This window comes from Cervus canadensis, chromosome 15, assembly GCF_019320065.1.
Source record: "Cervus canadensis isolate Bull #8, Minnesota chromosome 15, ASM1932006v1, whole genome shotgun sequence".
Taxonomy (NCBI): Eukaryota; Metazoa; Chordata; class Mammalia; order Artiodactyla; family Cervidae; genus Cervus; species Cervus canadensis.
The window spans coordinates 10,821,632-10,835,412 of NC_057400.1; the positions used below are offsets into that span (position 1 = coordinate 10,821,632).

At 36.8% G+C, this 13,781-nt stretch overlaps 1 protein-coding gene across 2 annotated transcripts in view; it reads right to left on the bottom strand.

Moving 5' to 3' along the window:
* The window catches only part of DPP10 (dipeptidyl peptidase like 10), a 716,172-nt gene that overhangs the window by 132,689 nt on the left and 569,702 nt on the right, over positions 1-13,781 (bottom strand). For both annotated transcript variants that reach the window (XM_043488102.1, XM_043488101.1), the window contains one exon: positions 402-522. In XM_043488102.1, the coding sequence (XP_043344037.1) occupies positions 402-522 (121 nt within the window). The remainder of the gene's footprint in view (positions 1-401; positions 523-13,781) is intronic.

Here is a 13,781-nt window from a genome sequence, read left to right on the forward strand (position 1 = left end):
ATTGCTTGAAAAGCTGTATAAGTTTCCCCATTTAATAGTGGAAAAATAATTGAAATCCCAGATTATTTTTAGGGTTACTACCTCTTGATTCTTGGTGACTTCCTTTTTCTCAAAGGTTATGCCTCAATAATACCATGCATAAGATCTATTTAACCTGAACAATATGTGTGTGTATTTATATATATATATATACATATGTATGTCTCAAACATGGAAACATGTAAATCATAACTAGTCAAAATATGAGCAAATACAAAGATATGAAGGCATGAAGGCAATTTTGAGAGGAAATGAGAAGAAATAGTGTTTTAAGTATTGCTCCAGAATGAACAGATTTTTCTTATAGATTATACAAAAATATGTCATTTGTATGCTTTTGAAACTAAATTTATTCAACTCACCTTCATATAACCAGTCAGCAATTCCGTTAAAAATAATTCCTTCTTTTCCAGACGATGTCAGTCGCAATGAACTACTCTTTATATCAGGTTGATAGTAGATATTATTTTCAAAAATATAAATCTGGATCAGGAAACATGCAAATAAACCAAAAATATTAGGACACCTTTTTTCTTTCACTTTCATATAGCAGAATATTAGCTGAGTAACTAAGTATTTCATTACTTATTTGCTTTTGTCTTTATTTAATGCATATTTTTTCATTGCTTTCACTTATCAATGGCTGTTTCTTTCCCTATCATATCAATACCCAGTTATGATTTAGAAATTACATGGTACTAGGTATTGAAGCTTCTAAATCCACATTTTCAACAACAATGTTTCATCTACTTAATAATCTTTATCTCATAGTACAAAATTGATTTAGGTTTGAGGTAATATTTTGCTTGCTTGAGAGACTAATCACACAGTCATGTCCGATTCTTTGTGATCCCATAGACTGTAGCCTGCCAGGTTCCTCTGTCCATGGAATTCTCTAGGCAAGAGTACTGGAGTGGATTTTCATTTCCTTCTCTGGGGGATCTTCCCTACCCAGGGATGGAAGCTGGGTCTCCTGCATTGCAGGCAGATTCTTTACCAACAGGGCTACTAGGGAAGCTACTATTTTGCATACTAAATAGATTGATCCTGGAGAAGGAAATGGCAACCCACTGCAGTACTCTTGCCTGGAGAATTTCATGAACAGAGGAGCCTGGCAGGCTACAGTCCATGGGATTGCAAAGAGTCGGATACGACTGAGTGACTTTCACTTTTTCAAGAGACGGATAATAGCACTAGATACAATTTTGGTAACAGCAAACTTCAAGAAAAACTTCAAGTTGGGGTCTTTTATCAAAAAAAATACATTGGTGATCAACGAAATAATATTTAGAAAATCTCTCTCATTCTATCCAGTTCAACTCACAGATCCATCGATGAAAGGAAACAATGTGGATTGTAAAGTGGAACACACCTCCTATACCCCAAACTTCCCTGGTAATTCCTTCTTAAATAGGAAAGCAGTAATAATAACCTTGTGCTTGAGGATTCAGGAAAGAGTTTTAATATGAATACATTACAGATTCTTCCAAAACATTGGAAGTCTTTCAATAATATCAACGTCATCATTAACAAAAACAGCAGTACCAACAAAGGAACATCAGTAATAATTAAACAATATCAATCCACAGTTAAATATATGTCTTTACTAGAGATAATTCAGGATAAAATTATCTATAATTCAGTTTCAAATAGTTTTAATGCCAAACATTTCAGACTGTTGGTCTATGTGCTGACATAACTGTCATAGAACTATGTTTCATCCACATGTTTGGGGGAGTAGAATATTGTTCAGTGAAAGGTAAATTGCTATTTAGATTGACATTCTTCTAAGAAGGTGAAAGATGGCCTAGTCCCTATGTGTTCCAGCAGGCTGTAGGATCATTACATGATTGTAGATAGGGCAAACAAAAGAACATCTGAAATAATTGTCTAGAGATCCTATTTTAATACTTGATGTGCACAATGATGAAGGCAATCTTAGTAACCAGAATATTTTATTGATATTCTACTTTGATTCTGGTGAGCAAGCATTTAACAGTGAGTGTATTTAGTTAGGGCTTCCCTGGTGGCTCAGACTAAATCCACCACCACCTGTTGTTTATATTACAACAGGTGAGTATGCCAAGATAAGAATAAGAACTGCCAGGGGGGTGGGGGGTGGAAATAATAGATGTAGGAGGTTCGTGACATTGTAGACGAGACAGGGATCAAGAGCATCCCCATGGAAAAGAAATGCAAAAAAGCAAAATGGTTATCTGAGGAGGCCTTACAAATAGCTGTGAAAAGAAGAGAAGCAAAAAGCAAAGGGGAAAAGGAAAGATATTCCCATTTGAATGCAGAGTTCCAAAGAATAACAAGGAGAGATAAGAAAACCTTCCTCAGCGATCAATGCAAAGAAATAGAGGAAAACAACAGAATGGGAAAGACTGGAAATCTCATCAAGAAAATTAGAGATACCAAGGGAACATTTCATGCAAAGATAGGTTAGATAAAGGACAGAAATGGTATGGACCTAACAGAAGCAGAAGATATTAAGAAGAGGTGCCGAGAATACACAGAAGAACTGTACAAAAAAGATCTTCACGACCCAGATAATCACAATGGTGAGATCATTCACCTAGAGCCAGACATCCTGGAATGTGAAGTCAAGTGAACCTTAGAAAGCATCACTACGAACAAAGCTAGTGAGGTGATGGAATTCCAACTGAGCTATTTCAAATCCTGAAAGATGATGCTGTGAAAATGCTGCACTCAATATGCCAGCAAATTTGGAAAATGCAGCAGTGGCCACAGGACTGGAAAAGGTCAATTTTCATTCCAATCCCTAAGAAAGGCAATCCCAAAGAATGGTCAAACTACTGCACAATTGCACTCATCTCTCATGCTAGTAAAGTAATGCCCCAAATTCTCCAAGCCAGGCTTCAGCAACATGTGAACCGAGAACTTCCAGATGTTCAAGCTGGTTTTAGAAAAGGCAGAGGAACCAGAGATCAAATTGCCAACACCCGCTGGATCATCAAAAAAGCAAGAGAGTTCCAGAAAAACATCTATTTCTGTTTTATTGACTATGCCAAAGCCTTTGACTGTGTGGATCACAATAAACTGTGGAAAATTCTGAAAGAGACGGGAATACCCAGACCACCTGACCTGCCTCTTGAGAAAACTGTATGCAGGTCAGGAAGCAACAGTTAGAACTAGACATGGAACCACACACTCGTTCCAAATAGGAAAAGGAGTATGTCAAGGCTGTATATTGTCACCCTGCTTATTTAACTCATATGCAGAGTACATCATGAGAAACACTGGGCTGGAAGAAGCACAAGCTGGAATCAAGATTTCTGGGAGAATTATCAATAACCTCAGATATGCAGATGACACCACCCTTATGGCAGAAAGTGAAGAGGAACTAAAAAGCCTCTTGATGAAAGTGAAAGACGACAGTGAAAAAGTTGGCTTAAAGCTCAACCTTCAGAAAACTAAGATCATGGCATCTGGTCCCATCACTTCATGGGAAATAGATGGGGAAACAGTGGAAATAGTGTCAGACTTTACTTTTTTGGACTCCAAAATCACTGCAGGTGGTGATTGCAACCATGAAATTAAAAGACACTTACTCCTTGGAAGGAAAGTTATGGCCAACCTAGACAGCATATTAAAAAGCAGAGACATTACTTTACCAACAAAAGTCCATCTAGTCAAGGCTATGGTTTTTCCAGTGGTCATGTATGGATGTGAGAGTTGGACTGTGAAGAAAGCTGAGCACCGTAGAATTGATGCTTTTGAACTTTGGTGTTGGAGAAGACTCTTGAGAGTCCCGTGGACTGCAAGGAGATCCAACCAGTCCATCCTAAAGGAGATCAGTCCTGGGTATTCATTGGAAGGACTGATGCTGAAGCTGAAACTCCAATACTTTGGCCACCTCATGTGAAGAGTTGACTCATTGGAAAAGCCCCTAATGCTGGGAGGGATTGGGGGCAGGAAGAGAAGGGGATGACAGAGGATGAGATGTCTGGATGGCATCACCGACTTGATGGACATGAGTTTGAGTAAACTCCGGGAGTTGGTGATGGACAGGGAGGCCTGGTGTGCTGCGATTCATGGGGCTGCAAAGAGTCAGACACGACTGAGCGACTGAACTGAACTGAAACATATGTTTTAAAATCAGGCAGCCTAAATTTAAAATCTAGATAACTTTGATAATTTGCTTAAGCTTTCCAAAGTTCATTTCTATCTTTTATAAAATGTGGATATCTCACACCTACTTTAGAGAGTTGATGTGCAGAAGAAACTAGATGAATGTAGAACATATAACACATGTAGCTATTACTAGAAGCAAGGCTGACTTCATCCAAGATAATTTGGTTCAACATCTTATACTTTTGCAGCATTGCAGATTCTAAATCAAATTAAAACCTTTAGGGCTATGCTTCAGCTGATGAATAAATTAACCCAAATTTTGACTCTTAGGATAATTATATTATGTTGACTATGTATTATGAATAGTTATAGCAGTAGTGGTAGTATTATTAGGATAGCAAGAAGCATTAACAAATGATTTTCACTGCTTTCACTTCATTTAGAAAGTTTTAAGTGATAAGAATATAAGAGATAAGCTTATTATTAAGGTATATGGGTCACACTTAGGCAAAAGTTTGAGAACTATATCTCAGGTAACTTAAAACTGGATGGAAGTTGTTTTTTATGACTTTAACAACATCTCATAACTGAGAAATAACATTAACTTTATTATAGTCATCTAAAGGTTAACCTTTACATAAACACGTACTACCCCCCTTTGCCTTTCACAAACAGTATATGACATAGAAACACAAAATCATTTTTAGGTGGAGGGAATCCTCTTTTTGTACCAGAATCTTCTATCAGTACTTGTAAGTAAATAGAAATTCAGATTATCCACACCCAGACTCTATAAGCACATGTGACTATTATCAAAAGTAAGGGTGATTTAACCCAATGTAACATTGCTCCAAATTCTCAGCTTTTTGAAGGGAACAAACTCTAAGTCAAAATAATTAATAAAATCTCCATGATTTCAGCAGATGTATAAATTATCCAAAACCATTGACCAGTAATTACATTTATATTTGAAGAACAGATTGGATGATATTCAAAATCCATATGAAATTGACATCTGCTTCAATGTAAAAGAACAAGCAATATGGAATCAGAATTTTAATACCATTTGCTAGAAGCTGCAATACCAGGGGATGTCCCTAATATCTTTTATCTGTGGACAAAAATTAGCAGCTAGCTTTATGAAAATGTACTTTTATAATATCCTAAGCCTTTTAAAATTACCAAAGTTTTTCCTTGAATTATATTAGTTTCAAATAATAATCACAAACTCTCATCACTATCTTAGCAATATAGGAGCTGCAAATGCTCCCAGGTACTACTTGGGCCCAGTGATGAAGCTATACTGGATCCAAGTGACAATCATCAAGGTCTGTGAGTAGATTTAAACCACATTGAAAATATGACAAATACTAATGTCATTTATCCATATACTATTGATTAAATTATCATAATATTTTTGATGCCTTTGATCAATTCTTTCAATAAGTCCCCTAAATAGTTGTTGTTCAGTTGCTCAGTTGTGTCTGACTCCATGACCCCATGGACTGCAGCATGCCAGGTTTCCCTGCCCTTCACCATCTTCAAGAGTTTGCTCAAACTCACATCCATTGAGTCAGCAATGTCTATTTGACCAGTTAACTTTTCAGTTAATAGAGCAAGCCAACTGTCCAGTTCTTCAAAATCTATGGTCTTAATACACTTACAAAATAATTCAAAATTGGTAAAGTCACCACAAAAGCAACAGGAATACAGTTGAAATGTTATGTGTGGAATCATGACAAAATGAGAAGTATGCAATAAATGACCCAAGAAATTATTTTAATCAATACATTAATTGATACTACTCATCACCAAGTGATTAAACACAGTATGTGCCATTGTCGTGCGGGAGTCTTTAAGAACTGACTTTCAGTTTTCCACCTTGTCTTCCCTGCTGCCACAACCCCAGTAACGCTTCAGTGATGGCTGCCCCAGATGCCAGGATTTCTGGGTGAAGAGGTATGGAATAAATTCCTTCCCCATGCCAGCCAAATTGTGATGGACATATGGCAAGAAATGAACATCGAAAGTTCATGTGAAGTTAAAAGTCATTAAGATTTTGAGTGTGAGAACAACTGCAATGTAAATTACCCTACTGTGACTGATTTAATCCAAGACAATGCCTACTACAAACTTGTAAGAGCAGACTATTACAAACTTTCAGTCAATTTAATTGAAAAAGAACATCAGAATAAAACAGAAATATAACTGTTACACCTATTTTAGCTGAAATATTACTGAAAAGCTATCCCACCTTCACTGATTTTAATTATTTTTATGATAATTTTAAATGAGTAAACTAGATCATTCAAAAAATTCCCACATGTTGTAATGGTTTAAGAGAATCTATAGTTATAGCCAAGTGGGGATAGGATGGGGGTTGCCTTCTACTAGGGCTTGCTTTCTGGGAACAATGTTGGAATTAATAAAATATCCTAGATAAAACATATATATGTTCCGTATAAGTAAAATAAATTACTCAAACTCTTAAAAGCCAATTTGCAATTTGTTGTTAGAAAGAACTCTAGCTAAGTATGCCTGGGTTATAAAAAAAATTTTAATGTGTAGTCCTTGTCTCCAAGGAGATTACAATTTTATGTGAGAGACAGGTGGGTAAACTTCTAAAACCCAAAGGAGGAAAAACATGCATTACCGTGCTTAGCCATGAGCATCAGGAGTCAGTGTGGGGGAATTGGTTCATACAGACTTTTAAAGATTACTCTGTTTAAATTGTGTCATTGAGGACAAAAAGTGATTCCACAGGATTGGGAAGGTGGAGAGGAAGAAACTTCAGGCTGAGGGAACAGAATGAGATAAAGCCAAAACTGGACAACTATGGAAATGTTAAGGAGAACGGTTCTGTAAGATTCAAATATATTTCTATACACCTGTGGTTGCTCTAAAAGTTAAGATGGTCCAAATCATAGAATAACTTGAATACTAGACCAAAGTTTGAACTCTGCTTTTTTGGCAATTGACAGCATCAAGTTGTTTATAAACAGGTGAGTGAGTAGGAGGTTACTTAGGAAAATGCTATGCTGTGTTTAGTTGTTCAGTCGTCTTGACTCTTTGCGACCCCATGGACTGTACCCTTCCAGGCTCCTCTGTCTGTGAGGGTTCTCTAGGCAAGAATACTGGAGTGGGTTGCCACGCCCTCCTCCAGGGGATCTTTCCAACAGAGGAATCTAACCGGGGTCTCCTGCATGGCAGGCAGATTCTTTACCTGCTGAGTTACCCTGGAAGCCCTACTTAGGAAAATAATTGCTGGCAATGAAAGACTGTAAAGGGGAAATGGTAGACGATAATTCAAATATTCTTCTTAATAGGGATGATAATTGTCAAATGGATGACAAATTGACATCATATGACAAATTGTCAACAGATAACTTCCTGCTTATGTCTAAGATGTTGGCAAATTCTAGAGCCAATATTTAGTATGTCTCACTTGGATCTTGTTATGTTTCACTTTCCAGAGTCAATTCTTGAAGCGTTTAACACTAGTTTCATAACCTTCAAATTATAGGCAGTTCTTATCTTTTGTCCTGCCCTAAGAGAATGTGAACATTCACCAAACCATATCCTTGGCTCCTTTTGGCTCCTGGCCTATTAACCATTCTCTAAATTGATTACATTTCATGGTCCAATAGTAGCTCCAAAATTTGTGTGGCATCTTTGCCTTTTGCTTTGTCAAGAATAGATTTAATTTTTCAACATGCAAGTTTATCAATTTCTTAAATAATTTATATTGGAGTAAATTAAATATGTGTTATTAAAGTGGGTTTAATGTAATGCTATTTTGGACTTAAACAACACAAAAAAGATTTTGCTATGATATGAAGTCATTATTAGAGACAGATGTTATCATTTTTCAATAAATAAAAAGTTCTGTCATAGGGACATTATTAAATCACATAATTATGTACATATCACTTTTTATCAGTTAGCCACCTTAAACACATACATATCTTTGAGTTGTACCAAAGAAGTTAGATTTACAAGAGGCAAAGGTACCATAGATCAAATTGCCAACATACGTTGGATCATCAAAAATGCAAGAGAGTTCCAGAAAAAAAATATACTTCTGCTTTGTTGACTGTGTCAAAGTCTTTGACTGTGTGGATCACAACAAACTGGAAAATTCTTCAAGAGATGGGAATACCAGACCACCTGACCTATCTTCTGAGAAATCTGTATGCAGATCAAGAAGCAACAGTTAGAACTGGACATGGAACAACAGACTGGTTCTAAAACGGGAGAGGAGTATGTCAAGGCTATATATTGTCACCCTCCTTATTTAACTTATATGCAGCATACATCATGTGGAATGCTGGGCTGGAGGAAGCACTAGCTGGAATCAAGATTGCCAGGAGAAATATCAATAACCTCAGATATGCAGATGACACCATCCTTATGGCAGAAAGTGAAGAGGAACTAAAGAGCCTCTTGATGAAAATGAAAGATGAGAGTGAAAAAGGTGGCTTAAAACTCAACATTCAGAAAACTAAGATCATGGCATCTGGTCCCATAACTTCACAGCAAATAGATGGGGAAACAGTGGAAACGGTGACAGACTTTATTTTGGGGGGCTCCAAAATCACGGCAGATAGTGACTGCAACCCCCATGAAATTAAAAGATGCTTGCTCCTTGGAAGAAAAACTATGACCAATGTAGACAGCATATTTAAAAGCAGAGACATTACCTTGCTGACAAAGGTCTATCTAGTCAAAGCTATGGTTTTTCCAGTAGTCATGTATGGATGTGAGAGTTGGACTGTAAAGAAAGCTGAGCACTGAAGAATTGATGCTTTTGAACTGTGGTGTTGGAGAAGACTCTTGAGAGTCCCTTGGACTGCAAGGAGATCAAACCAGTCCATCCTAAAGGAAATCAGTCCTGAATATTCATTGGAAGGACTGATGCTGAAGCTGAAACTCCAATACTTTGGCCACCTTATACGAAGAATTGACTCATTGGTAGAGAACCTGATGCTGGGAAAGACTGAAGGCAGGAAGAAAAGGGGACGCCAGAGGATGAGATGGGTGATTGGATGGCATCACCGACTCAAAGGATATGAATTTGAGCAAGCCCTGGGAGTTGCTGATGGACAGGGAAGGCTGGTGTGCTGCAGCCCATGGCGTTGCAAAGAGTCAGACAAGACTGAATGACTGAACTGTACTGAACAGAAGTTAAGAACACTACCCAGGTGGAAGGTGGTGACTGACTATATGCTGACCACAAGCACATAGAAACCAGAATGCTTGGAACCAGAAATTTGATGATTCTGATTCCTGAAAGATCACCCCGTTACCTTTACACAACCAATCAGAAGAAATTCCACAAGTTGAAACCCTCACCCCAAATGTTGCCTTCAAAATCTGTTCCCTGAAAGCTATCATGGAGTTCTGGTCTTTTGAGGATTAGCAGCCAATTCTATTTGCTTGGCATCCTATAAGTAAATGCTATACTTTCCTTTCCAACAATTTAGTGTCAGTAGATTGGCTTTGCTGTGTGGTGGGTCAGCAAACATATTTGGGTTGGTAACACTAGTAAAGAGCAAAACAAAAAAACAAAAAAAAAAAAAAAAGAGCAAAACAGGGTTCCTGACATATGAATAATGTCTGTTTTTCCTCTGGGCACTGTGAAAATGGAATTGTTCACAAGAATCAAGTCTGCATATTTGCTGCATGTATGTTAAACAAAGAAAAAGAAAAAAAATATGCAGAATTTATTAGTAATCATTATTCATTGAAAATGCTATCATAAAGATTATCAATATTTTACTAAAGCCACAGTGTATCATTCAACTTTATAAAAATTCTGTTTCTTTAATTTGCCAGTATGTAATAAATTCTGAGTGCCCATTTATGTAATGCAAAGTAAAGCTATGAGCACAAGTTAAAGTTTGATTACCTCTGACATTTTGGCTTTGAATAAATCTGTCTGTCGCTTATAGAATACTGCTTTCATTTCTCTGCAGAGCATCTCTGGGATAGAATAACTCACTCAAATCATTCATGTCACTTTTGCACCAGTACCTGACATCCTAGAGATAGAATCACTATCAGAGAACTCTCATCCCTTGACATTTGCAATTATTCATATGAGGAAGCCCTTTCAAAGAGTTCTTATTTCTTAAAACCTTTACAGAACATTACACATTCTCAAAGAAGTGAAATGTATCCCTTTGTCTTAGGTTCATAATTAGGTAAGTCACTCCTCAGTTCCAAAGCACTTTTATTCATGGATTTTTTTTTTTTTTTTTTAGGAGAAAAATGGATACCAGATAAAAGTTAGCAAACTATAGCTGAAAACCAACTCCATCAATGATATGTAACAAAAGACTATCTCTTGGCTACATGAGTCCCTAAAACTCATTTAGGGTAAGAGAAGACTGTATGATAAACTGATCATTTTGGAGATTGCTGAAAAATCAATTAAAAATACTTAATAAACTGGGATCCATTGAAGACAATCAACACTGTTACAATATTTTAAAAAGTCTTAATGTGCTGATTTATATGCATCAGCATGCTAGAGAATTATACTGTCTAGTCATTGAGTATTCATTTCTTCCTCTACTCAAGTTTCTTTTTTATTGTTCTTTCCCCATTCCATCTTCTTGTCATATTACCTTTTTTCTAGTCCTTCATTATATATCAGACATGTATTTGGAATTGTTTATATGCTATGCATTGTGCTAAGTTTTGAGGACAAAAAGCAAGATCTTATGATCTAATGTTACATTCAAATACAAGCATACACAAATTAATGTAGATGTGGCCAGTAAAGAAAAATAAAACCAAATGTAGAGGATATTAATTTAGCGAGAAACACTACTGCCTAATATGTGTCATGGCAGTAGAACTTGAAAGTGAAAGTGAAGTCACTCGGTCATGTCCGACTCTTTGCAACCCGACTGTAGCCTATCAGGCTCCTCCATCAGTGGAAAATAAAAATAAAAGCAAAGGTGCAGAAAATGGGATTTCTATCAGAGAGACATGGGATCAAATCCTGGTAGGTTCTTTGTAAGACTGATGTAGCTGCCAGTTGCAGGATCATAATCATATTTTCTTGTGGCATTGCCAACAAATTTTCTTTAAAAAATCCTATGTTCAACAATGACTGACCCCTCATGGCTCCTGTTCATTTCTCCCTCCTGGAATTCCAGCTTTTTCATTGATTCTGAGAGCTTTCAGAAACCTATTTAATAATTCATTTTGGGTTGAAATGAATGTGAGTCTCCACATCTCTTGCTTACTTCCAGGAATCCTAATTTCCAGGTAACAGATGACAGCTTAACAGTTAAGGCCTCATGGGTAAGAAAGCCCTTCACTGTCTGTTATGCTGAGAGCATGCTGAATTAACCCCTCTTTCCTTCCAGTTCTCATCCATCCCAGGATTCACAAAAAGGAGGCTGTATATACACTTTATTCACTGATATTAAAACAATTTGATTTTACATTTCTATTGTAACTTGTATTTCAAACGGAGACTCCAAAATTTTAAAAAGAGATTCCATGACAGAGGTTTGAGGGACAGTGGGAGTAATTCTCATATGCTTATCAATGTGTCCATGCCTAATGCTTTCCAGTTTATGGGCATGTTGATAAGAAAACAAATTGAAAAATGCAGAAGGTGGAACCAGCCTTGGCTATCTCCCATGCACATTTTACCCACAGCTCTAGACTCTTTATTCCACTTCATGCAATTTCAAGGCATCCCTGATCACAAATGAAAAATATAGGCTCTTTATCCAATACAAGAATATCCAAACATTTTTTACTCTATCCTTCCAAAATACTAAACATCAAGAAAATAACCATTAAAATCCAACCTCATAATGAATGTCTGTGTCCAGAATTAATTTTATTCTAGATAATGTTTCTAAAAACTTAAATTTAGTTGAGCTAAGGATCAACGGAGGATGAGGGTCATTTAAACTCAAGCATATCTTGGAATGCAGAACAAAAATCACCTGAAATACTTCTGTGCTGTTTCTTTCTTCTTTTTCCCCTTGTGAAATTCTACAGAAATGATTATTTCTTGTGTTTCAGTTATCTGTCTGCTACAATGGAGTATAACTAAACCTTATCTCTGATATATGTGTAACTGTGACATAATATACACTAATATCTTCTTATTTTGTGGAAGAAGTAATGTAAGAGGATGTTTAATGAAGTCATTTCTGATTCTTAGTAATGCATGTTTAGTGTTTGCAGTAGGTTATTCTCTAGTTTCCTCCCTTTAGTTCTCCTACTTGCATCCATCCAATAAAATGACAAAACAAACGCTTTGCGTCACTCCTTTGACTGCGGTTTTGTCCAATTAAAGTTTTCTTTTTATTCAGCATTTCATAAGGCATAAAAGTCAAATTATTACATTAAAATTCTAAGCAAATTGTACTGTTTAGGATTTATGCACTAATCCACCTATAAGGCAATCTCTGCCCTAGTAAATTTCATTCATTTGCCTTCACATAGTACACTTTTGGTCTGCATTTGTTTTGTTTTCTTCTTTCTTGCAAAGACACTGACAGACAATACAGAAAAGTCTACCTTGAAATGAACATCAAGTTCCTTGTAAAGTAACACTTTTAAAAAATGCTAATGTCAGATGATGTTGTACATTTCACATTTATTAAAGACACACATAATTACATATGGTGCTCCCTGAGTGTCAGTGCAGGAGACATAAGAGACACAGGCTTGATGCCCTGGAGGAGGACATGGCAACCCACTCTAGTATTCTTGCTTGAAGAGTCCCATGGACAGAGGAGTCTGGCAGGCTACAGTCCACAGTGTTGCACAGTCAGACACACACATAATTATATTTATTTACTTCTTTATGGAGTATTTGTAAGTTTCTTAACAAAGAAAGTTTAATGATGAAAGAAGATGGCAAGCTATGTGTATGGGGGTATACATGGAGGCATGAGTTTTCACAGGTAACTCGTTTCCTTGCAATTTCACTACACTCCTACTGTGTACCATGTCTGTGAGACAATGTTGACTGAGTCTTAGTCCCTGTTGCTGATATATTCACAGTTTAAAATGAGAAAGATAAGAAAAACACTTATTAACAAAATACATGTCATTTCTATGATATATCATTACACAAATTATTATTAGGATGTGAATGAAAGACACAAGACAGTTTGAATCTGATTGAGGAATAGTAAGTAAGTAAGTTAGTCGCTCAGTCGTGCCCGACTCTTTGCGACCCCATGGACTGCAGCCCACCAGGCTCCTCTGTCCATGAGATTTTCCAGGCAAGGATACTGGAGTGGGTCGCCATTTCCTTCTCCAGGGGATCTTCCCAACCCAGGGATCGAACCCGGGTCTCCTGCCCTGCAGGCAGATTCTTTACCTACTCAGCTATAAGGAAACCCAATTGAGGAATAGGGAGGTCAGAAAAGGCTTCAGATAATGCATGACATTTTGGCTGAACTTACAAGCTCAAGTGGATTTTGCTAGGCAGAGAAAGGGAAAACAAAATTTAAGTAAAGGAAATGGCATGAAAAAAGGTGGGTTTAAATGATAAGATGTTGAAAACACAGTATATAGAAAAAAGGTAGAAAGATAAGCAGGAAAATGACAAGACAATGAGATGTGTGTTAGAGGGTGAATGAAGCCAGACTATAGATAAC